Source organism: Homalodisca vitripennis, chromosome 2 (assembly GCF_021130785.1).
Source record: "Homalodisca vitripennis isolate AUS2020 chromosome 2, UT_GWSS_2.1, whole genome shotgun sequence".
NCBI classification, from domain to species: domain Eukaryota; kingdom Metazoa; phylum Arthropoda; class Insecta; order Hemiptera; family Cicadellidae; genus Homalodisca; species Homalodisca vitripennis.
In genome coordinates this window covers 48,422,265-48,446,925 of record NC_060208.1, presented here as the reverse complement: position 1 = coordinate 48,446,925, position 24,661 = coordinate 48,422,265, and the positions used below count along the sequence as shown (strand labels likewise).

At 30.7% G+C, this 24,661-nt stretch overlaps 2 protein-coding genes across 3 annotated transcripts; one reads left to right on the top strand and one right to left on the bottom strand.

The window, feature by feature from the left end:
* Positions 1-398: 398 nt before the first annotated feature.
* Positions 399-12,392, bottom strand: LOC124353918 (soluble calcium-activated nucleotidase 1). Of its 2 annotated transcripts, XR_006921641.1 has the most exons (5): positions 11,434-12,392; positions 4,629-4,832; positions 3,298-3,455; positions 1,840-2,146; positions 399-1,790 (listed from the first exon to the last, which is right to left on the bottom strand). XR_006921641.1 is itself a non-coding variant. In XM_046803974.1 (4 exons), exons 1-4 carry the CDS (start codon positions 12,113-12,115, stop codon positions 1,934-1,936), a joined length of 1,257 nt encoding a protein of 418 aa, XP_046659930.1. In that variant the 5' UTR covers positions 12,116-12,392; the 3' UTR covers positions 399-1,933. The 2 variants fall into 2 exon arrangements, 1 of the variants encoding a protein (XP_046659930.1); XM_046803974.1 differs by having other exon boundaries at positions 399-2,146.
* Positions 12,393-13,180: 788 nt separating this feature from the next.
* LOC124353917 (clusterin-associated protein 1) lies at positions 13,181-24,443 on the top strand. The gene is made up of 8 exons (XM_046803973.1): positions 13,181-13,496; positions 14,538-14,734; positions 16,592-16,765; positions 19,414-19,509; positions 19,779-19,996; positions 20,506-20,656; positions 21,519-21,708; positions 22,514-24,443. The coding sequence occupies exons 1-8, from the start codon at positions 13,475-13,477 to the stop codon at positions 22,690-22,692; spliced, it is 1,227 nt and encodes a 408-aa protein (XP_046659929.1). The 5' UTR covers positions 13,181-13,474; the 3' UTR covers positions 22,693-24,443.
* Positions 24,444-24,661: the final 218 nt, after the last annotated feature.

The window sequence follows — 24,661 nt, the reverse complement described above, 5'->3', positions numbered from 1 at the left end:
CTCTCCTTTACCTCTCGAGGAACAAATTTATATAGTTGGAACAACCTGGACAATATAGTTTGCAAAAAAAGTTGTACATGCTTACAGTAAGTGCACAACTATTTAGTGCATACCTTTTGTATAAGAAAATAATGTAGAACTGAAAAAATTGTGTGTAATAAACCTAGACCAGGGTAACAACAGCCTTGGTAGACAACAATATCTAATTTCAAGACTGATAACTGCTGATAAAACTACATTGCTTTATTACTTACAGTTGTCATTTTATATATATTAAGAATTATTACATGTTCATTGTTTTTCGAAATGTTCAATCCATTGGATGTGGTTCTTTTCACCTACAATGCCGTTCTCATAGATTACCAACTTGTAAGGAAAAGGATCAAAATCACAGCATATATTTAACAAAAATATGTAATTTTACAAACAAATAAATAATTGTGAATAAATTAATAGAACAAATAGTCAGAATCAAGACTGTATTTTACAATAAATAAATAAATAACTACTATTATTATTTAATATTGGAATTATTTCAATACGTTTTTCTGAAAATAACCTTTGAAAATTTAATCACAAACATGTTATTTTACATTAATTTTAAAAAAATGTATGGAATTTAATAATTCTGGAAATGTATCAGGACGTACCGGTACTATGTTATCATGTAGCAAAAATACTCTGCTTTCACTCATGATATTATATTTAAGATTACTTATAATGAATATATAGTACATAGTTATTTTGTTACAGTTATTAAGAATTCAAAATTTATTTTAGTTCTCTACTTGAGTATTGAAACTGAAAACCAAACTGAGATTGGTTTAGTTACTTAATTTGAGTAAACGCTAGTTTTACATGAATAACTTGCTTGCTATCAGTCACTCAACCAAATGTCAGAATAATATAACATAAGACAATAATTGTACCTAAAATAAATTCTTCAATTACATATTTCAATGAAAAGTTCTAAACGTAACACAGGAATAATATTTCAAATTTGTAATTTCTCAACTCAACACAGAACACATAGCTATTTGAAAGAACACTGTTTTGTGATTTGAGTACCTATGATGGAGGAACCATCACGGTTTCAGAGTAAATAATTTTTATATAATTGTGTTTTGTTATCTTTAAGACAAAAATAATTTTTTGATACAAAAAATCTGGTATAAAAATAATTAAGTACATATCCATACCATTTATGACATTCAAACTATATAAAATGATAGAACATATAATTGTATATTTTATGGTTGGTAAATCCTATGGTTATAATTGTTTTTATTACAAATTTACTTTTTTTACTCACAACTGAGAGTGTTCAAAGAAGTAAATTATTTATTTACGCATAAATTATATATTCCACTTTACTATAAATAATTATTTTTCTAGTTTTATAAAATAATAAAATGATTTAAATTACATGATGGACTAGATTTTAAAATAACACTTTTATTTTTAAAAAACTACAACAAGGCAGTTGTTAAACTAATAATGCATACACAATTGCCTCATATACAGCAATAAGTTTTACAAAATTCCATATGTTATTAAAAATTTGACTTTTAAATGTATAAAACATGATGCAACGAACACATCACTTTGAGCAATGATTATAGACTGATAAAATACTTAAGTATTTGAAAATTGTATCCATTTCCATACAAATTTGTTTTTTGGAGATTTGTAAAAGAAATTCAACATTAGTGTAAAACATATTAAACGTTGAAAATCCAAAATAACTTACAGGTTTTTAATAAATTTGGAATAAATATTTCTATAAGAATAATAGAACAAAAACTGAGTAAATTTACCTAAATGGTCAAGTTGACAAATTGTAAAAACGATAACGAGTTACTAATACAAACAAGTTTAAAAATGATCTCTTTACAATGACTAATTTATGCGTTTTCAGAGTAAACTTTAAGTTTCAAATGAATTCGATGCCTTCATACTTCAAATCTGCCACCTTGATCTCAGGCAAAAGAATCTTGCCGTCAATATGGAAAGCGGTGATATAAGTGGCACTTCGACCCTTATCCTCCTCTGACTTCAGAGCTATGATGACTGAATCGTCCGTAGCTGGGAGGAACTTAAAGCTGGAGTAACCGTGGGTTGGGATTACCTCTCCGATGTAAGTTACCTGAAAAAAAACCAATGTTAATGTACAGCATAGAAGAAAACCATTGGATAGAATACCTCTCTGATGAAAGTCACCTGAGAAATAAAGTTTTATAATTACAAAGTAGACAAGTAGTTAGAACAATTATTTTTGTTTATGTTAGGAATTAGTGAAGGGGGCTGACAAAATTTCTCATTTATCTGTCTGCAGGATATCTCGATAAAAAATTAAGTTATACATTTGAAATTGTTGATGAAATTTCATTTTTACTGCAAAATTGAGTTTGAATAGTGTGTGTATATTCCTCAGTGATTCCTGTTACATTACACCTGGTCTGATATATTCCTACCTTGTATCACTGGTACCATACAAAGAACTTCATAAAGTGATTAAGAGGGGAAAGGGCGATCCTTAGTGATAATTTGTTATTTTATATGCAACATAAAACGTTTTAAAACTTACACTAATTACTAGAACAAGAGATAGTTTTTTAGTGTTTTCACAATTTTCATTTGTTAGACTCGGATTCACATTGTGATGCAGAGAAATCAAATCAAATTAAACTTTTTGCTTATGACCGTAATTTTATTACAAAAGTAAAATCATAATAAATCTGCAATACAATAGATGACATATTTGGCTATTTGATTTTACAGTATAAATTAGTTTTTGACTCGTTTATTACATTTGTAAATAAAACATTTGAATAAGAACATAGTTGAAGAATAAGGTACATATATGGAGGTTGTAGGTTGTTTAACACTAGTCCAGTACACCTAAGATCGCACACGGAGGTTGTTCAATGTCAGACAGGTTTACAGGAGAGTGCATACAGAGGTTACTTCAACTAGCAGCATTGTCTTAACTCTGATGAATGGTAGAATAACTGGCGAAAAGGTAGGGTTGGCTATGGGAGTGGCTTATTCTAGTTCTCAGAAATACATTAGGCCCTAGAGCAGCCAACACTGGTAAAGTAACTTTTTGAAACAGAAACAACCTAACCCGGAAGTCAACTCCATGGTATGTGATCTCAAGAGTTAAAAGAGTGAACAATCAAAAAATAAAAACATTTTGATCTATTTTCCCTAAATTTTAATATTTTTTTAACGTATTCCCTAACTGTTTTACAAATTCACTTACTTTCAAGGTCTGTGCGAACACAGTATACACACCTGAACATTGCTGAAGTGTTGGTCGGTGCTGAGCAAGATGTTGGTGCTCATAAACTCATCAGTCTCATCGTTGTACCGTTTTTTGGAGAGTCGTCGAGGAAGAAAGAACCATCGTTGATGGACCTCACTCCAAACCCCAGATTCATGGATCACATATCCTGCAAGACACACAACATTTTGAGTTAGTTCAGACTGTTCCATTCTGGGGAAATAAGTACACAATTATTTAAGTACGTTGGCTGGAGAAATAGCAGATAGCATTGTCTATTTTACATTGAGGGTTAATAGAATTTGATGATCCATTGTTGGGTTTATTTTGTAAGGGTGGGATCCATGGCATTGGTTCTTAGAGAAAGAAAGAAATTCTTTAAGTTAGGCAATTTGAGTCAGTGTTTGTAGAAGGTTGTTGGATTGTCTGCAGGTAGAGGTGACAGACTTTTTCAAGGAGATTTTAAGGATGTTGAAATCTCCTTTTAGGATCTCAATGGGACTAGGTTGGTTGGGTGGTAGATGTTTATGTGAGATAGGAGAGAGAGGGGTTAAGAGATGATATATTTTGGGCTTCAGTAACTAGGCTATATGAGAGACACCTTTTTGTATTGTTGGAATGGCAACTGGATACATCTTCACTGGGTTTAAACATTTCTGGTTCAATAACTGGTTGAATATAAAGCTCTTCTGTCATCATTCCTTTTAACATATTGACCCTTTTATTTGTGAGAGAAGGAAAATAATGATTAAGTTTGGAATGCACTTTCTTGCAATAGTGGACAACAGCTGTTTCACAAATAGCCACGAAAAAATTAGCCAAAGGGAGTTTCACAGTTTTAGATGTAGATTACCAGGTTGTTGAGATCCAGATTCAATACAAAATTCTCTCTTCTCTTCCAGAAAACCAATTCCAACACTTCAAACCAAACAAACCACTCTAAAAATCCACTCTCCGAGTAGTTGAGTTACAAGTTACAGGACCACACCACCAGTCCCAATTTTTAGATTTTTTTTTAGAACTGGAAGACCAACTAATTAACGTTTTCAATGTTCCCAATGGCTGAAGTGCCATATTTTCTTTCTTTACAGTACATTCACTCTTACATCCAAAAAATACCAGTAGGTTCTGAGGTCCAAGCTTGCAACAATTGATCACAAAATAAAATATTGAGGTGTCACAAGTTGTAAATCTACAGTTCATCATAGTGTTTGTATTGTCCCTCCTAGTTGAGATGTGTGACCTAATCTGAGATTGTCAATACCTTTACTAACAATGGGTTGAGGTTCTGGAGGCCTTCTCCTTCCCCATGCTATATTACAATATTACAAACTGTTCTTACCAGGAAACTCCACACCTACAGCTCTTCGTAGTGTCTTGTATTGCTCCTCCCAGTTGAGATGTGTGACCTGGCCTGAGGTTGTGACTACCTTCACCCACATAGGGTTGAGGTTTTGGAGCTCCCCCCCACTGGTGGTCCACTCCTTCCCCATGCTGCCCACATACAATTTGTGTCCTTTCACTGTCGCCCACTCACTCTTGTAGCCTGCAAAAGTTATTTATATGGGTACAGTGGTTATTATCATATAAAAGAAAGGCAAAAAAGGATTTTTTGAAAAACTAATATACAACACATAAGTAGTGTTATTTATCACTGGAACTGGACATCAGATCACAAGCACGTTTTAGTGGGGGATTTTTTCAAAAGTTGTTGCTTATCTACCTTTTAGGGAAAACAGTGTATTTAGAAATAAATCTGGTTGACGTTGAAACATTTAAATTCTGAATTTTACATAAAAGCTCTTACAATATAAAGAATAGTATAGTAGACTACATGTTTTTTCCAATCTATAACACATTTTCAGGTAATATAAATAATTTTATTTTACTACATTAAAAAAATATATCTAAGTTTTGTAATACATCAAATTAAAAAATGATAACAAAATATTTAATTAAAATAAGTTTTTTTTCATGTTTTTTTAAATAATTTATTTTTAATAACTACAAAATTAAAAACATTTCATTTTGTACATTTTTATGCAATAATGATAGCTTGGTTTCCATTAGATAAATTTAATTATTTTCTAAAATTTAAATACATGTAGAAGAAAAATACATAAATTATAGGGTTTATGTAATATCAAATTTTTTGCAAGGGAAAGAAACTGGTATATTTGTAAAAAAATGCTAAAATTTTATAGAAAGAAATTATTGAATTAGAAAGTAAGTTTATTGAAGTTTACCAAACATGTATTTTTATATTCATTTATATTTATTTTAGCAGTAAGATTAAAATATGTTGACATAGAAATAAAATGTCAGAATCTTCAGAAAACTAAATGTTATTGTTTGTTATAACAGTTTACCATCCCAAGAAATGAATATGAAGTAAAAACATTTACAAAATTTGTACTCAGTAATTTCAGACTTCTAGAGTAAATAATAAAATAAAAGCTAAAGGAGTTATTTTATATGCATAAATAACTTTGAAATTTCACTTTAATATATAATTATTAACTTACCGGCTTTTGGGACAATGATAACAAAAGCCAAGAATACTCTATTTGCAATAACAAAATAACAGTTGTGTTGAACTCTCAGTATAAACTCTCATCAGGAACTTCATTTTTGCATGTTAGGAATTTTTGTAAAAAATCATGATCGGAAATTTAAACAGCCCAGGGATATAACTTTCTAACGAAAAATATGTTAAGTATAGAAGGTTTTGTGTTATGATATCAATCTTTAGGTTCTTATCTGTACGAATAAAGTAATTAAATAGTTACTATGAGAGTTCATATTTCAACATTGTTAATGGGTCGAAGATAACTTACCTAGTCATTAGTGGCTATAAATAAAAAAATTGCTTAAAGCCAGTTGCAAATTAAAAATAACAGAAGCCACAAAGAAGGAAAAAGACAACATGGTAAATACCAAATGGATTTTCCTACTTAGTTCTACTTACCTACTGATGTTATATCTATATTGTGGGTGTTACTTAGTGTGTGATTCTTATGTTTGCTTTGTTTGTTATATCAATTTTCTGTTCTTAAGTATGACTTTCATAAGTTCATCACTATGTTTTGTTGATAGCTAATTTTTATGTATGCTCAACCTTATGTCTTGGGTTTTGAGATTGGATACCAGTTCTCAAAAAATAGAATCAGGGTTTGTAACATACAACGAAAACAAAATAATGTGTAAAATCATTATATTCTTTCTGATTTTCCAATTTTCAAAGCAAGTATAATTGTTGTTTTATGACTTGGCATCGTATGAGAAATAATTAAGTAACTTAAAATGGTCCTTAATAAATATAATAAACATAAAACTTGACTTTAACACATTGGCAATGTCAATCAATAGAATTTTTTATAAATATAGTAAAAATATGCAATTGTGCACAATAAGAATTGGTAGAACTTAATTTTCTTCTTGAAAACACTACAGACTTGTAGTATTTTAACATCCAAATTTTTACCAAAACTCCTAAAATAAATTTTAAAATCATTCTGAACATTTCTTTCACAGAATTGTATCTAAGTATCGTAAGTATCGTAGTATCTAAGTAAGATACTACGTTCACAACAAAATAATACTGTAAATTACTTCACACTATTACTAGTATCACAGTAATTTAGGTTTATCATTTTACAGCTGATTAGCAAATTAAATACTACATTTTATTTGGAAGTGCAGAAGACACACCCCCCCCTCATGTACACAAAAGAAATTTGTTATTATTTGCTCACAAAATTTGTATAATGCACACACATTGTGTGCTGAAAAATAATTAATTAAAATACAATATCAAAACTATTATACTCTATTAAAAACCAACTTAAGACATTACAAAATGTTTTAATTACAAAAATAAACATTAATATATTAGTGTAGTATTTGCTAATTTTTTTAAATAAATTTAATTAATAAATAATTATGGGGGAAAACATATACTAAAATATTTTAGAATATAAGTAGAATTGTTGATGCATAGATAAATTTAAAATATAATTTCTCAAGAAAGTATCCGTGAAGATAGGTAATGATACAGAGAGACAGCCGATTATGTGGAGATCGACTACGATAACTGATTACAGTCAAAAGATACTTGAAAATTGATTTCTTAAGTCTTATGACTGGATGGTCAGAGACCAATAAAGGGCTTTTATGGTAATATAGAGGTAATCTAGGCTAGGGAGGGGGTGGCATTGAAGGCTCTAACTCGTTATATTTGCAGCATTTTCAGTCTTTGGATTATGATTTGGTAATTTTTCTTTTTTTTTGGTGCCCAAAAATTGTTCTGCGTGGGATTTTGCATAAGTTATACAGATCTGCCCACACGCACAGGGCTGATATGACTGTTTCCCATATGGTAGTGACAATGTACCTATAGATTCTGGACCTTCCTATCACTTGACAACGTTAACAACTTGTTCATGTTTTCTTTTTTGTAAGAAGTTTAGAATAATAAAATATTTGAATTTTAAAGAATTCTGGCTGGTTTTAAAATTGGTTAATATATAAATATATATTTAATTTGTAATAAATATTAATTTTATTTAAAACATTTTAAAGTAATTAATAATAAAACAATATTTATTAGAAAAAGTGTAAACTGAAATAAAAAAATAAAGTAAAGAAAACAATATAAAAAGGTATTTAGGGCAGTAGTAAAAGCTAAAAAGCTAAAAGAATGGCCAATGATAATTTATACTTAAATCTAAAGCTACTTGGTCAACTATAAAATCATAATTAGATTTAAATAATAAGAATTAACTTAACATTACAATGAATGTTAATACTGCAAAAATAACAAATCCTATTGTTATAGGCAACAGTTTTTTTTTAACAAACAATTTGTCAATAGTGCAATCACTGAATATTCCATCTCTACATAACAATACAAATAATGTGAACCAAATAAGATAATTTAAAACTATTATATATGAGTTGAAACTAACGAGAAGAAGAATTAGAAGAAACGGAAAAAGTAATATTAAATCTTAAAATAGCAAACCTAGTGGTTGGTATGAAATACCTGTATATTAGTTGAAATTATCTTATAATGTAATAAACCCAGTATTGACTCAAATTTTTAACCAAACACTGTAGTGTTGAACTTTTCCTACACTCCTAGAATTGTCAGAAGTCATCACTCTTTTCAAAATGGCCCTAAAAATATATATAATTATCGTCCAATTTCTATTTAAGCAATGATTAAAAAATCTATAAGCGAAGAGCTCTGCATAACTGACTGAATGATTTTTAAATAACCTTATCTGCAATGAGCAATTTGGATTTAGGAAGAATAAAAATAGAGTTAGCCCTCAAGTCATTTGTGAATGAGTGCATCTGGGGCCTTGGATGGGTCACAGTTTACAGCTGACTTTTTTTGTGACCCACCAATTAGGGCTTTTGATTGTGTTAATCACAGACATTTTCTTGGTAAGATTTGTAGCATTGGAATAAGGAATAATGCACTAAACATCTGGCAGTCGTATCTGAGTGAAAGAAAACAAAGAATTATCATAAAATAATTCAAACAGCTTCAAGTCTACACAGTCTAATGTTTGTTTTAAAGTCCCAGAAGGGTCAATCTTGGGATAAATTTTGTTCTTAATCTATGTCAACAATCTCCCTAAAGAACCTTCACTTTAATTTCAACTTTTTGCTTATGATACACGTGTCATAATTAATAAAACATTTACTGAAGTATAAAATCAATAAAAACAACATTATTAAGCTTAAATAAATGTACTTTTGCAAAATCATTCTAAAACAAAAATTAATACAGTTTCAAGCTAGGCAAAATGAAAATAAACAATTAAGCAGTAATAAATTTAATATAACCTCTCATATTAATAAATTTCTAGTTAAATCTAAATTAGAAAGAACACAATCAATATTTATCAAAAACTTTGCTTTTGATTAATTTGCTATGAGGATTTTGGCTGAGACAGTCTCTTTTGAAAGTTGTAAAAGTGTTTGTTTTTCTTACATAAAATCTGTTTATATATATGTATATATATATAAACAGATTTTATATATATATATATATATATATATATATATATATATATATATATATATATATAATTTCAATAAACATTAAATCGCAAAAAGTATATATATATATATAATTTCAATAAACATTAAATCGCAAAAAGTATATATATATATATATATATATATTTACAGAAACAGGTTATTCTCTTCTTAAGAAATAAACTACAGGTATATTGGTTTGAAACATTTATAAATTTTCGTGTATCTAGGTACACTTCTTCAGATAAATATACATGTATAAATATTTACATAAATTGAAAAAAAAAAAACATTAGGTTATAACTCAAACAAGAAAAACAAACATTATAAATAAATACAGTAGATCAGCAGCTGATGGGCCATGGCATGACGTGTGTGAATAAGTTGACGAAAACTAAATTTATCTTAAATTAAGACCCCTTGGATGTCTTGTCTGAAGCACCAATTGGTGTGCAGTTTCACTTTTTTTCAATTTAAATCTATTAAGGCTTTCGTTTGAATCTTCAGGGATCTTATTTATGCCTTTGATGGTGTAGCAATTTTCTATCTGATTTTGTTTATGGACATTGATGTACATATTTGATGTAAAATATAGATTGTATCTATCTGCTGAATTAAAAAAAAAATCTCTTTATAATTTTTAAATTAGTAAGGATTCTCCTTGTAAAATGGTGTTTACCATGAATAAATAAACAATAACCTAGGCTGACCTACTTATACCGCGTAATATCAAGAAGTAGATAGGAACACAGTAGAATACTTCTCGCCGACATCGCTTTCTTTTGGGAGGCAGAAAATAGGAGTCGATTGTCATAATGACATATAAATTTAACACTAAGTCAAGTTACTTGACTACTGTAGGGTCTAGGTTCTTTCTAATAATGTGGTTTTTTAACGTGCATGGTAAGAAAACCTATTCCAAAAATAGTGGCCTCCGGATAATACCAAAGTACTGGTTACGGCCAGAGTCTTCAGGACATGCTTAACTGACACAGTAGTGACACTAACATCTGAAAAGGGCTAATAAGAAAATCAGCTGCAGTATAATAAACAGTCACTACCACAATCGAATCATGAATATTCATGACTACCTATACTACTGAAACCAAAATGCCAAACCAAATTATGTTAGTTATTTAAAATTACAGCTGTTTTTACATCTAAAAGAGCAAATATAGTTTAATAATAAATAAACAACTATCTAGACTATGTGTATTTATAAAATGTAACAAACTAATGTTTCAAATGTAGTTAGGCTAGTTTTTACCTTTTTTAAGGATAAATGTGTTTAATAGCTTATGATAGAATAACACACGTATATTGCCATTATACTTGTGGCCATTATTCAAAAATCATGCAAATGATTTTACTTTGTTTGAATTAATTTGGAAAACTATTGTTATTCAATACATTAAAAAGAGCTGGAAATATTTCATTGTTAATAACAATAGTTAGAATGTTTTTGTATTCAACTGTTAAGATATTATTAATCAATAATTTCATAGCCTGATTCGATTGTGGTGGTGGTAAAAAAATATTAAAGGAAGAGACTTTAATAAGCGGCCTATACTTCTTATTCAATTGCTATTTTCGAACAATTTGATATATTATCAAACTTTGATATGTAAAAACCGTACACAATAAGAGTTATAATAAATTACTATAACAAGAAGAATCTTGTATATTACAATTTTAAAAACATAAATATAACAATAACATTACAAAACAACAAAAGCAACAATGGCCTAAACTTTGATATCAAGGAAACCTTACAATATTTATAACTTGCACAGCTTGATACCAATGATTAACCAACTTTGTGAAAGAATTCTCCCCATGTTTTACCAGGAGATAAATCCACATGTTGACGCCACTTATCTCACATTCATTGCCATTTTCAAAGTCTCAAAATATTAGATACTTGTTGTTTACATTAAAATTGCTATAACTAATAATTTGAAATTATATGCTAAGTTAAATAAATCGTAATATCGAATTATTTCTTCTGATCCATTTGATAGTAGCAATCGAATAATGAGTGTAGGCCGCTTATTAAAGTCTACCCTCTTAAAGAATGAAATCTTTAAAGTTCTTACCTTTAGTGGTCATTCCATTCCCATCTATTAGTAGCACCCAAGGAATAGCAATATTTGAGTCTAAATTAATTTCATAAATTAAACCTGTCCGATCATCAAATGATAACAGTTTACCATTGAACACAACTAACTCTGATAACTCCATGCCTCGTCCACTTTGTCCGAATGTTGATTTCAATTCAATGGGATCCGTTCTATCCCATACAACTGTAATGGAACTTGTACTCGGGAGCCACATTAGATGGCCAGTTTTGAAGTAGCTGATCCAGGTATTTGATTCCAGCTTGCTCTTCGAATTAGTATCTAAATCACTAATAATACCGATACGGTACTTGACCCCACTTGGGGTGTTGATTGGAGGAGTCAAAGGGTATGTAGCATTGTAATACTCATCAACACTATCATAGCGTGTTATTCTTTCCAGCCTTTCATGTGGCTGGGGGAAATAGTGGTTTCTGTATATATCGTTGCTGCCAAGACCATATCCCACTATTTTAGGATTTTTTTTAGATGTAGTATACAAAATTAAAAGTATAAATAAGCCTAGTAAAGCTATTATGGTAACAAAAGTAGTTTGAATGCGCAATGTGCTGTTTCCAACTCTGTAAGTAGGAGGGGTGCGCAGTGCTTGCCTCCAATCTTTCAGTGACATTATCATTTCTTCATCCTCTTGATACCTCATGTAGTTAGTGATGTTTCATAAAGGAACTGGAAGTTTTCTTGGAAATGCATTTTGGAGACATTATCAAAGGGCAACAATTCAATAACAATCTAACACAACCTCACGAGCATCTTCACTGCATCAATATAATGACACATTACAAACAAAATAATTAAATGAATACAATTTATAGTGATATATAAAGATTTACATTTCAAATCTTGTATGATAAACAGAAATAGGTTAACCTAACAAAAACTGACATTTGTTGCCAAATTGACAACCACGAACTAACGTGTTCCCAGCTGTTCAACACAGAATAATAAAAAAGAGTAACATCAAAGTGAACTAAAACCAATTATTTTCTGACAGTAGCAACCTTCTATGGCATACATTAGGTATAAGTCTATAATAAATAAATATTTAAGAGCTTCGGTTTAACCGTTGCTTATATTTTATATTTTAACTTAAAAAATTAAACATTATAAGGTGTAACAGTGAGTTGCTGCAAGTTTTCGAATATAATGTCAAAATATCTGAAGAAGAGTCCTGTCCTAGCTGAAATTTGCTCATTTAATGTAAACTATGAAGTAGTTGCTACTATAATATAGTAACAATTGCTTATTTATTCTTTTGATATTTAATTTGCGTTTATAGAAAACTAAAGTGTTCGTATGACAAAATAAAACATTATGTCACAATGAAACTGCGCATATCACAGTTTAGACTAGTAAATTGATTTTTTTAACAAATCAGGATATTTATAGTGAAATTATAATGGTTGATAATGATTAGTGATGCATTGTGTCTTATCTTTAAGAGTATAAAATGTTTTAATGAATTTGAGGGTCTTGAGGTATTTTCTGTGTTAAACATGATTTCAAAATAAAATATTAATTTAATATTTACTATTTACGATTCATTAATAATATTGATTTAAACTATGTTCTTAGATAAAATTCAATAATACACTACAAAAATCACTCAATTCAATCTTTGCTGAAAATGAATACATTCTCTTGATATACGATGTTCTGACTGTTAAAATTATATAAAAAAATGGTTTCTTATAATACTGTATCTTGATGTGCCTACAATGTTTTTTCAGTGTACCAGTATTATATAGAATACCATAGACACGAGCAAATACAAAAGTGTATATTGCAGCATAATGTTTAAAATAAAGCTGTTTAAAATTTGACAAAAACAAAATAAAAGTTGTGTTGCTGTTGCTATAGTAACCATCACTGAAAGTCACAACAGAACAGTTTACTAACAGTAGTAGGCCTACACAGAGTTAGAGTAAAAATGATCATTATTTGGGAATTACGTCGTCATTCTTTTAATTAGGTCGAAATAAAACGAATGTGATCATTTGCCATGTCATATCGAGATTTGAGAAGTAAGTATTGAACACTTATATGGAGCTAAAGGAAGTAACAGATTAAAAATCTTCTCAAACAAAACAGATTTTATTTAGATTTTTATTATAACATACATTTAATAACTGTATTTAAGTGCCTGGTTAGCAGGATTGGTTTACCATTCATGAAGGTGTCACAATTTTTAACTCCTAGAAGTGTAACTCAAACTCCTTATTGTCATAATAGTGTTTTAGGCCAACCGATGCACTAAATGTTACATTCTACTTGATTTTACTAAATAAGAACACAAACATTTTGTGGGTTTACTTATAACGTTATTATACTTAAAACACTAATGGCAGTATGTGTAAAAATATTATGTTCACCCTCAATTTACTTAACTAAGTTAAGTATGTAAAAGAAAAATAGCCAATATAAAGACGCTCCTATTATATTAGTGATCTGTTTAGTTTACTCTGGCAGTCAGAGAGATCTGTGAACATTACAATCAAGCTAGACATCAAACTTCGGGAAAGGATGCAATAAAACTTAGAATAGCCTTCATTATATCAAATTACAGTATACATAATTTGATACACCTGTAAATCTGAGAATGTAATCTAGTGAGGTGAAAAGAAAATTATAAAAGCAGAAACTTTAAAAATAAACAGAGGTGATGGGGGAGCTTACCAAATGGCTTTTGGTACCCACCTGAGGTAGATAGCAACCTGAAACCATTGCTCAACATATGGTGCTGCTAAAAATAGCAATAAATTTGTGACACTATGTTTCATGAATCCGTGCTGGTTTAGAGAGGTAAGATGACAAACTCATATATAAAAAAAACTACCTATAGCCTTTTCAAATTTATATTGTGACAGCAGTTCTGTATGACACACATATTTCAGGGTGTTTTTAATGTAATTGTACAATATTAATATCTAATATGATCAGAGCTATTTACTACAATCACATCATCTCCATGGAGTACTTCTGCACCCTCAATTTTCCTCTAGTATCAGAAATTCCTTTATGGCTGATTTACAGAATGAGAGTGATTCTTATTATTCCTGATGCAGATTTCACCGAGATGATGAGAGCACTTGGCTACAATCGGCTCATCTCCATGGAGAACTTCCGCACTCCCAACTTTCCTTTGGTGGCAGAGGTTCTGTTATGGTTGACACGCAGATTTGAGCCAAACGCAGATATCCACACAGACTTTACCACAGAACAGGACCGTGTGATGTTGGTGCGATCTGTTGCTCAGTTTATGGTAGGTTCAAAATGAAATATCACTTTACTTCAGGATAAGTAGACCTTGCATTTAGATTAAACAATAATTTCTAACAATTTTCCAAATACAAGTGTGGGGTATGGTTCTTAGAAACTGTGCAATGCCCCACTGTGATCATGACTTAAAATATGAGCCTGTTTTATTTACTTAATTACATAGCAAGTGAATTATTATCCTCAACTAGGCTAATTTGCATAGCCTACGTTTTCACATTAGTTTTGTTTGTTGAATAATTATTTTGGTGTTAATGAAACTAATGTTTTGAAATGGAGATAATTTTAAATTTAATAGATTGTATTAACAATATTCTTTGCAATTTTGAGTAATCTGAGATATAAGGAAAATATTTAAAATGAAAATTCTAAAACCATAGCATTTTATCTGTTATTTAATTGATAAAAAACATATAAACCACATACACAGATTTTCAAATAATACATGTCTTTTTGTGATGGCATCCTTAAAAACGATTGGTGAAACGTCAAAACACATTATTACAACGCGTTTAATTTCCTTGTATACTACATACTATTTTGTACCTTATTGTCTCTCAAGATTTTTAATATTTTGGTTTTATCGACAAAATTTAAAATACTGTATTTTAATGAAAAGTGAACATCCAGTTGTGAAACGAGTGAGAAAGTTACATACAGTTGAGGTTTAGGATGTTTTTGCTCTCAAGTGCTGTAGATATGTTAACACATTGTGTAACACCAAGGCTATGGTGCGCCTCAACAAGGCAATCTCCCCCAGCATGGGACAATGTTGATGGAATCTAAGATTACAACTAGAAAAAACTGTGTTTTTGTAAATATTCTCAGAAAATTGTATAAATAATAATAAACATGCCAGGGTATTCTTGATTTACTTCACTATCCTGTAAGCTTTTTACCTAGTTAATATATGTATATATATATATATATATATATATATATATATATATATATATATATATATATATATATATAAGGTAAAAATGTGGGAAACTGGCTTAAGGGAGGATCTAGTGCTGATTTTTAGAAGAGATCACCTTGGTTTTAGTTTTCCATAATTTGTACTGTAACAGGAAATTTTGCATTTCAATACAACAAAATTAAAGAATTTAAAAGTTAAAATTTTAGAAAGAAACTTACTATACTCAATGTCTTATTTATTAGTTAAGATTTTTTGCTTTTTTCATAAGTTTTTGTTTTATCTCAGAAGGGGCCATGGCCCCTTCCCTGGATCCGCCACTAGTGATCTTGTGGTTTTAATGAGTAAACTGATAAGTCTAACAGGCTGTAACACACCAGACTGAGAAATGGTTGGACCATTATAGGAAATCACCAGTAGAATGCAGTGAACCATCAATAGATTATTTTAAAACATGGCAAAAGTAATCTATTACTAACTGTATTTCAGAAAACATGTTTACAAGAAAAGTAGAGCTGAGGGCTCTAGACTGGCTGGATTGTTTAAGAGTTAAAGGGTTATGACAGCACTTTTCTAAAATAATTCATTGGTAACTAAATTCCTGAAGTAAAGTGTTCAACTCTTTGGTTTCCTAGTGGCACACAATACAAATATTGGATTGGTAGTCATAGTCAGCCTGGATAAACTCTAGGATCGTACATGTTAACTAAAGAAATTTAATTACTGTAAGTAATGAGCAAAAAGTCTGAATGCTCAGCCTGTTACTCTGTGGTATCTCTTCACTGATATACTGTATAACAGTAGCCTTTCATATTAAAATCTATGATAGTCACAGTAATATTTGTGGATAATTCTCTTGTATGAAATTATTAGAATGAAAGGTTGTTTCACATGAATATACATCAGCTAATTGTCTATTTTCAGGCAATCAATGCCAACATAAAGCTAAATACCAAGTGGTTGTACCAAGCAGATGGATATGCAGTGAAGGAACTGCTCAAAATATCCAGCCTGCTGTATGATGCACTCAAAATTAACAGGAGTGTTCCTGAACAACAGGATATCATGACTTCATCTGCTCTTGACATCTCTTCCAGGGTCAGTTGTACTTAGTTTTTATCATGAGGAGTATGAGTTTTAATATTATGTTTCTAAATATCATACCATTATAACAAAATGCTATATCTACATCTTTTGTTTATGTCAACACGTCCCGTAGTACTTATATTCTGATGTAATTCAGCTCCTTGAATATGTCTTGGTAAGATTTGAGGTAATGAGGATGGAAATATATTCATACACCATTCTGCCTCATAGTTCACTTCGAGAGATATATGGATTTACTAAAAGTCATCATTTGGTACTTTTGTACTGAATCATCTTTCTAATATAGATTGATGAATTTAGACCAGGATGAAAGGTGGTGCTAGGAGAGATAATAAAGCAATGATAATTGCATTAAAAATTGGTATGTTGATGAGGGGAAAGTACCACCTGGGGTACCAATGGCTACAGCAGATAGTAAACACATAAAAATTACATCAGTAATGTTAATACGCTCATTTTTATCTTTAAACGGATAGGAGAAAATCCATTTGTGAGGTTGACTTTGAATACTATATGATTCAAACTGTTGCTAAACTGCTTGTATGTCTTTTGAGAAACATACAGAACATGTTACATCCCTCTGTGTTACATCTTGTAAAAAAATGTTGACTCTGTAACATGTCTTGATGATATTGTTAATAAAGCATATTGTGTATTGTCTATTATTTCTCAATCATCGAGAACTAATTTGGGCACAGTTGTAACAATAAATTATCTGTAAAGATAATAATTTGTTTTAAGAGTTGTTTTTGAGGAAACTCATAAATCATGCAAATTAAGTTTTTTAACATTTTCCTCAGTATTGGACTAATAGAGATGGAATGATAGTTGATGAGTACTTTATAGATAAAGTAGGCACCATGTGTAGTGTTACAGGCTTTGCTGAGGTTCAACCCAAAATTTCAAGTTTATAGCTCATTTAACTATTGACAGATAGAACGTCAGACAATTAATTATAATGGCAAAGAAATTTTTATATCCCTTGTAAACAAAAGAGAAATTGTGCCAGCCTACTGAATGAGAGGCTTCAACAACGCTCGGCCAAATTCCATGGTTGCATATACAATATCATAGAATTCGTTCTTATGTATCTAGAAATGAACTTTCATGCAAAATTTCAAGTCTACAGATGAAATCTATCTCAAGATCTCTTGCCATATGATACATTCACATTTTCATTCATTGAATGACATTTCATATCAGTACTTAATTAATAAAAATCTACATCAACCTCCACAAAATGCTGTTTGACGTGTTGGGATAATTAGGCTACATGTGTTAATATGTGGTGTATGTTAACATCTCTTATGCAATACTGAGTTTATTTAAAAATTTATCTATTCTGCTATTTTCTCATTGCCATCATAGTTACCCGAAAAACATATGTAAAAATATTTGATAATGTTCAGCTAAATCCCATGGATTGTTCCTCATATAGAAATGAAGCTTCATCAGAATTTATAGTCTATGTTAGTTTGCTTCTGATAGATATAGTCTATCACGATAGTGCAGACAGACAAAAATTAAATTTTTCCAGCCCTATGAGTAATGATAGGTAGTTATAATATATAAAGAGAATGTTAGTTATTAACAGTAGAACTAATCATAAAATTTAACTCGTTTAGAAAAGGATAATGAAAGTGTGAATTATTTTTTAAAACACTGAAACCTTTTTACAATAATGCTTATCAAATTGTAAAATTATACAGAATTTCACAATATACAAGATTGTAAAAACTATAAAAAATAATAATAAAAACAGTTATAAAATGTTTTACAGTTAGTGAAAAAAAAAAACAATATAACATCCTTACTTTTAAAAAGTAAAAACTTCAAAGACTACTTTGATTGTCTAAATTTGTAATAAAAAACTCATATCGATTAACTTGTTGGGCTATATATGTTCACAAATAAAAGTTATTAACACATAATAATCTATTTAGACAATATTTATGATCAACTTATGTCATCATGGGGATTGAGCACTTGAGTGGCCTTGGATAATGATCCATTGTGTAACTCACTAAAAATTTTAACCTATTGCAAACAATATGAGAGATATATAAATAACAACAACACATACAAATAAGTAAAACATTTTCTGATTGGTGAAATAACAACAGTTGAGAGAACCAGGTGACTAATCATAACTCACATAGCTGATGCAATACATGGGAGAATGTAACCAAAATATAAGTATTACAAATCATTTAGAAATTGCATTGGAGTACTTAAATAAATCAATTTAGGAATCACTTAAATAAAATTATTGAAATTTTAGGAAATGCTTAAATTATCAATGAATACATAAATTTAGGAAGCTTATCGTCTCTGTAAATTGAATATTCCTTTTTAGAACAATATCAAAACTGATACTATTTGACTGTATTGTGACTGTATTTTATGGACTGATAAAAAATGTAACACATGTTAAAATTCTTAATATTAGGTGCTGCCATTTACACTATGACTAAAACACCTGATATCATGAGTATGCCAGTTCAAGGGTTAAAATGCCATAGAAAAGTGATTACTAAAGTGACAAAATAAAATAGTAAAGTGATAAAATGGCTGTTAATTGTTAGTAAAAAATCATTTAATTTTACTGCGTCATTTCATCCAGATTTCCCTCTGATCAGTTGGCAGACCTGAAGCTGACGAGAGAGTTGGCATCGAGGATTACAGCCAAGGGAGCTTCACTCTATCAACTGCTTGGTAAAGAGGCTCAACTTAGAGTGAGTATACATTTGATTTGTGTTTTGTGATTTTATTTTTCTAGATAACTTCTGACAAGTCTTGGCTATAAATTATAATTTTCTTATGTTATTATAGTATGTTCAGTCTTCCTTTAATGGGTTTAGTGAACACATCACAAACAAAGTAATTTCACTAAACTACGTAAGAAACTTACGTATCTTTTATGAATAACAATGGTTAGAAACAATTCAAAATACCTAACATGTTCATTGAGGTGGACTAATAAAAAACTAATTGCCATTTGCAGGAAGAGCGCTTAGCAAGTGTAAGTGCTCAGCTGGAGTTGTCGGCCGTGGAAGAGGGACTCAAGGAGGCGGTGGAAGGAGCTAAGAGCAGTGTGGCCACTACAAAAACTGCAATAGAGAACATCTCTGCCACTGAGAGCAGTTTAGATAACAAGATAGAGAAACGGCAGCAGGATTTGGAGCGAAACAATAAGAGACTTCAAACATTGAGGAAGGTCAGGTCTGTGCTTTTTGTTTATCTCTGGTACCTTTGTAAAGGCCTCTAAAACTCATGTTTATTGGAAATTCTTATAAAGAAATTGGAGTTATGACCTAGCAATCTAGAAGTAGGTACTCTGTTCATTAGGGCAGCCCAAACTTAAATATTCTGATGATATTTGAGCCGGTGTGATATTTGACACTTATTGCTACTAACCACAAGCTGTTCCTGTTGTGATGTGGCTATGTTCACATTCTGTCTCCTTAATTCACATGTTGTCTGCTAAGAGGTGAAAAAAATAAAATGAACTTGTATTTCTTTACAGTAACAGCATGATGTTTGGCTATTGCAACAGATGTTGATATGGAACTATAATTTTCAATACACATGAAATTGGCAACATTGTTGTGTGCACGGTCTAGAGGGGTAATTAAACGCACTAGCGACCAGAATTATTTTCATGCAGGCTGCTTAACAAAAATATAAGAAAGATCAGAGTCAAGTGAATAATTAATTTTTGTACTCCTTAGACCAGCTTTCTTGGAAGAGTTTGAACGGTTAGAGGTAGATCTGCGGAGATTGTACCAGGACTACATTGCACGATTCCGCTGCGTTGCTTATCTTGAACAACAGCTGGAGGATGCAGAGCTTGCAGAACATGAGAGAATTGAGATGAGACAGGTAAACATTAATTGCCAATGTGATTGTTCAGGTTGTTGTTATTTCCAAACTATTTGAGCCTATTTCACTGCTAGAGTAAAACTTAAAAAACTATATTAAGCCTTAAAACAGTGAGCTCCAGAGAGTTTTGGCATTTTTGTAAAATTTCAAGCCTGTAATGACTCTAAAACCAGTAAAACAGTAACCAACAATTTGTATTACTTTCATTTACAAAATATTATGTAAACTGAATATTGTTAGCAGAATTTTCAAATGAATGGAATCAGATTAATTCAAAGAGTAATAGGAGAAATAAACAAAAAAGTAAGAAATAAACTATTACATTATATTGGGAAATAGTATTTTTGTTAAAAAAATAATATTTACAAATGAAAACTTATTTCAAAACAAAGATTTTATATACCACAGCTAATTAATGTAATTAAATATTTGGTTATATTATAAAGAACATAAGTTTTAATATAATGTATGATATTATTTATACAGGTGGGTTTTAACGTTTGCAAAATAATTTTGTCCATTGCAAGCCCATGACCTTAACATAGTAATGTTGATGTTAAGCTGTGGTTTCTTAAAACCAAGGTTTCACACCTGACAATCTAACCCATCCAAAATGTTTTGTGGCTATGACCTTTGTCCATGCAAACTGTTCACTACGTTGTGGGACACAGTTATACAACATAACATTGTGCCCTAGGAACCTTTGCGTGATTAAATATAATAAACATTACTGGCTACAACATAGATACTTGTGGAGTATCTCTAATATTGTATTTAAGTACAATCTGGATCTCGTTATTTATTTGTGTACAGTGTTAAACACTTCTTGATGTGACTAATATTTGTATATGCCTGCCGACAGGCAGAAACACGAAAAATGCTAGAGAAGATGCGACAGGAAGAAGCCTTGAAGTTGCTGGATGATGCTTTTGAGCCAAGTTCCCTGTATGATCCGCAAACACCTTCCTCTTTACAAACCAGACTGGAGCCATCAGCCAAACCCTCTAGTGTGGCCAAAGTGTCAAGGGTGAGGACATCTACTGGAACTACAGGTGGGTTTCTTATTGCATGAAACAATTTATAAAAGGAGGCAGTTCTGCCAGATTTGAGCCAACTGGTCATCTAAACTGTCACTGATGTCATCTTAGGATGGCTTTGCTAACTTTAGACAGTAATCTTGATGTCAATAAGAAGTGTAAATTATTACTTCCATAAATTTAGAATTAATTATAATTATTCCATAAATTATTGCATATGGCATGTACTGTACAGGACAAGTAAAAGATATTCTCCCTCCTGCTAATCAGGTCAAAAAACACTTTTTGGTGTATTCAAGATATTGAAACAGTGTGCACACACATTCTAGAAGATGGTGTAAAATTTAGGTGCCACTGATCTTGAGTATATGAAATTAGAAATATTTCAAACTTATAAAGGGGTGTGATTATTGCTAAAGTATGTGAAAGGTATTTTATTAATTTTATTTGAAGGAATATCATAATTTTGGTTTTTTTCTTATATTTTCATGATACAGTATTTCTCATAGTCGTAAAAAAGGAAGGAATCAAAATTAGGCTTAAAAATTTGCTCTTATGATGTGTGAATTTTTGTATAATTCAAATTGTTAAGAGCAAATAATAGATTTATTGAATTGCAGTACATAACTTGATTTTATTGTTTTGTTCATTATTTGTGTCTTAAAACTCTTGTTTGCATGACTATGAAGAAGAGCTAATACTAAGGGAACTTTGGAGTTTTATCTTCACATTCGTTAGTTTTATTATTAGTTTAGAGGAGGATGTTAAATACTTTTATGCTAAGTGGTTTTTGACTTCCAATTGTTTCTAATTTGCCTAGGAGCTCGAAGAGTGTACGGCGGAATGAATGTAGATGAAGATGATAGTCTTGATGATGATGATTCTGATCTGCTTCTTGATGATGATGACAACTCCCAACTTTTAGCCAGTGAAGATGATTTAGAGCTACTTGATCCCTCTGTCATCAAAGCGAGCGAGCAGAGCGATGATGACTTTTAGGATAAACTATGAGAAGTCATATTTTATTAATCCTTTAGTTATAAAATATATAAATAATTTCTGTTAATTATTATGTTGTCAATAAAAATATTACACAAATAACTTGTCATTTAAAAAAAAGGATAAATATGAACTAAATTTGAGTGTTTGGAAAATGTTTGTTTTCATCTGCAGAGATGACCTGTAATGGTGGAATGATGTCATGTTGGTGGGATTAGAAGTCGCAGAATATTCTATTAAGCTCATCTTCTGTGTGATAGAGTACAGGCATGCTTATCCATCAGTTACATGTTAGCTGATATTATTATCTATTTTTATATTCTGGCATGGAGTGAATAAAAAATTGAGCCTTTTATAAAGTCCAAACAATCTGTTGATTAGAATAATGTTGGACTATATTACACAATACTATTTGGTCTATATTATTTGTACTTACACAATATAATATAGGGTAGAGTTTGAAATGTGCCACCATTGTGATCTGGTAAACAATAAATCTGACAACAAACTTTAAATGGAAGATCTTCCCTTATTTTTGAATAGGTTTGATAATACGGAGATACAATATATAAATGGCCACCATTTTAAAATATGGTGATCAATTTCATTTTTTCGTATAGTATACCTTACATTTTATGGTAATTTTGGATAGAAAACAAGTCTAGAATGTTTTAATACTTGGGTCATGTTTGATAATGTTAGGTAAATGTTTTGTAATTATGCATCTGTTGAAATCTCATAAATCATACGTCTGACGGAAATTTTAAATGAGAACCTACACTTGTTTTTTGAAAAGTTTAAAAGTATGCTTAAATACTTTTAAGCAACGACCCCAATACACTTCAATTAAAACAGCAATTTCTGGCTGCTCAAAATGCCTACCACGCAAGTGGTAGGGAGGAGCATAAAAGATATGCCTCAAAATTAAAAAAAGAATATGACTTACAACTTAGAGAGCTGAGGAAACAGACAAATGCTAGAAGTTGTCTTGGAAGCGGACAACAAATCTAAAGCCATTTGGAATGTAATAAACACTGAACGCAAGACAGCTGAGGAAGCTAACTCGCTAACAAGACTCAAAATTAACGGAGAAGAAACTACAAACCCCAAAGAAATTGCAGACCACTTCAATCAGTATTTTACATCTATCGCAGAAGAAACTATAAAAAGTAGCGGAATTTCACGAAAACAAATAACCCAGCCAATATTTAACAGAAATGTGCCGCATTTAATCCTAACAGAAACAAACTGGGATGAAATGATTAACACCATAAGGTCATTGAAGACAAAGAACTCAGCCGGATATGATGACATTTCATAAAAACTTTTGAAGTTGTGTGAGAATGAACTGAGCAACCCTCTGGTAGATATTGTCAACAAGTCATTTAGAACAGGAGTCTTTCCTTCTGCCCTAAAAATGACCAAAGTGTACCCAAAATTCAAAAAAGGAACAACAACTGAAGCAGCTAATTACCGCCCCATTTCTCTTATTCCAACCTTTTCAAAAATAATAGAAAAAATAGTTTTAACACGACTTTTTGATCACCTCAACACATTTCAACTTTTAACACCCAATCAACATGGCTTTCTCACAGGAAAATCCACAACTACCGCCCTCATTAATCTGGTTGAGTTCCTACTTGACCAAACTGAAGAAGGAAACACCGCTACAGCAATACTACTGGACTACAGCAGAGCCTTTGACTGCCTGGATCATGAACATCTTCGTACAAAGCTTACTACCCTTGGAATTCAAGGCTCTTCCAAGTCATGGTTCACAAGCTACCTGACTGAAAGGATACAAAAAGTTGCAATAAAACATGTACAAAATGGAAGAACAAATATAGTAAATTCTGATGCAAAACCAATAACCCGAGGAGTCCCCCAAGGCTCTGTTTTAGGCCCAATACTCTTTATCCTCTTTACTAACGACTTCCCACAATTCATTCAACAATACAGTGATATACTC

Coding starts and splice junctions, on each gene's coding strand:
- LOC124353918 (XM_046803974.1), bottom strand. CDS start 12,115: ATGAGGTATCAAGAGGATGAAGAAATGATAATGTCACTGAAAGATTGG. Junction 4,833..11,433: donor GAATGGAATGACCACTAAAG/GTAAGAACTTTA, acceptor TAACTTTTGCAG/GCTACAAGAGTGAGTGGGCG. Junction 2,147..3,297: donor AACACTTCAGCAATGTTCAG/GTGTGTATACTG, acceptor GTTTTTTTTCAG/GTAACTTACATCGGAGAGGT.
- LOC124353917 (XM_046803973.1), top strand. CDS start 13,475: ATGTCATATCGAGATTTGAGAA. Junction 16,766..19,413: donor CTCTTGACATCTCTTCCAGG/GTCAGTTGTACT, acceptor CCCTCTGATCAG/TTGGCAGACCTGAAGCTGAC. Junction 19,997..20,505: donor CAAACATTGAGGAAGGTCAG/GTCTGTGCTTTT, acceptor TGTACTCCTTAG/ACCAGCTTTCTTGGAAGAGT.